Source organism: Cyprinodon variegatus, unplaced genomic scaffold (assembly GCF_000732505.1).
Source record: "Cyprinodon variegatus isolate N-32 unplaced genomic scaffold, C_variegatus-1.0 Scaffold3327, whole genome shotgun sequence".
Taxonomy (NCBI): domain Eukaryota; kingdom Metazoa; phylum Chordata; class Actinopteri; order Cyprinodontiformes; family Cyprinodontidae; genus Cyprinodon; species Cyprinodon variegatus.
In genome coordinates this window covers 7005-7888 of record NW_015153780.1, presented here as the reverse complement: position 1 = coordinate 7888, position 884 = coordinate 7005, and the positions used below count along the sequence as shown (strand labels likewise).

Genomic DNA, 884 nt, shown 5'->3' with positions numbered 1-884 from the left:
GGATGTAAGGTCTGCTGCTCAGGGCGGTTTCTGGGAAGTCTGGGGAGCTGCCGTGTTTCTGCGATCCAGGATTCATGAGAGGACCCTGGTTTAACATCACAGCTGAATCCGCTCACCTGCTATGACTTATATTTCATTTCCAGGGCTCGTCTTCGCAAAGAGGAGAAGCTGAGGGATCAAGAACTGAGAATGAGGGAGAAGGAGGAGAAACTGAAGGAGCAGGAGGTGAAGGAAAGAGTCCTGGCTAATGGGTAAGGAGCAGGAACATGTGGCATCAATCATTGCTTGGTAGCTGCAGTATGTGGGGCTAAATCAGGGCACCTGATCCTCTAATGCATTGTAGCCCTTTGCTTTGGCCTCACTTTTTGTTTACATTACTTATTTCAATGATGCACTGTAAAGCCTCTTTCCCACTGAAATTAGCAACATGGGTTGACCTGCTGGCAATCCGCATCCTGTCCCATTGGGAATAAAAGCTTGTTCAGTAAAATGTCTTAATTCTTCAACTCAAAAAGAAGTCACTACTCAGATTATTTATCCGGCTTGGTGAAGGGAACTCTGATAACCGCTGTCTGTGGGGTTGGACCCACAGCTGATGGAGACGCCCTGTTCATCTGATCTGATCAGATCAGTCAGGATGTCCTGCAGGAACTGATCCAGTAATCCTAAACTTATTTCCTCCTTTTTCTTCTTTAACAAGGCAGCACCATGCAGAGCATCCATCATATCGGGAACTGTTGGGGTTTTCTATTCCAGATGATTGTCATGCTGATAAATCAAAGAAGTGTCCATATTTACAGGTGCTGGTCATAAAATTAGAATATCATGAAAAAGTAGATTGATTTCAGTAATTCCATTTAAAAAGTGAAACTTGTATATTATAT

General features: G+C 43.8%; 1 protein-coding gene across 1 annotated transcript in view; it reads left to right on the top strand.

The window, feature by feature from the left end:
• Window positions 1-427: 427 nt before the first annotated feature.
• Window positions 428-884, top strand: part of LOC107081192 (bromodomain adjacent to zinc finger domain protein 1A-like) — a 7339-nt gene continuing 6882 nt past the window's right edge. Inside the window, exon 1 of the mRNA XM_015369390.1 lies at window positions 428-431. Coding sequence (XP_015224876.1) covers window positions 428-431 — 4 coding nt within the window. The remainder of the gene's footprint in view (window positions 432-884) is intronic.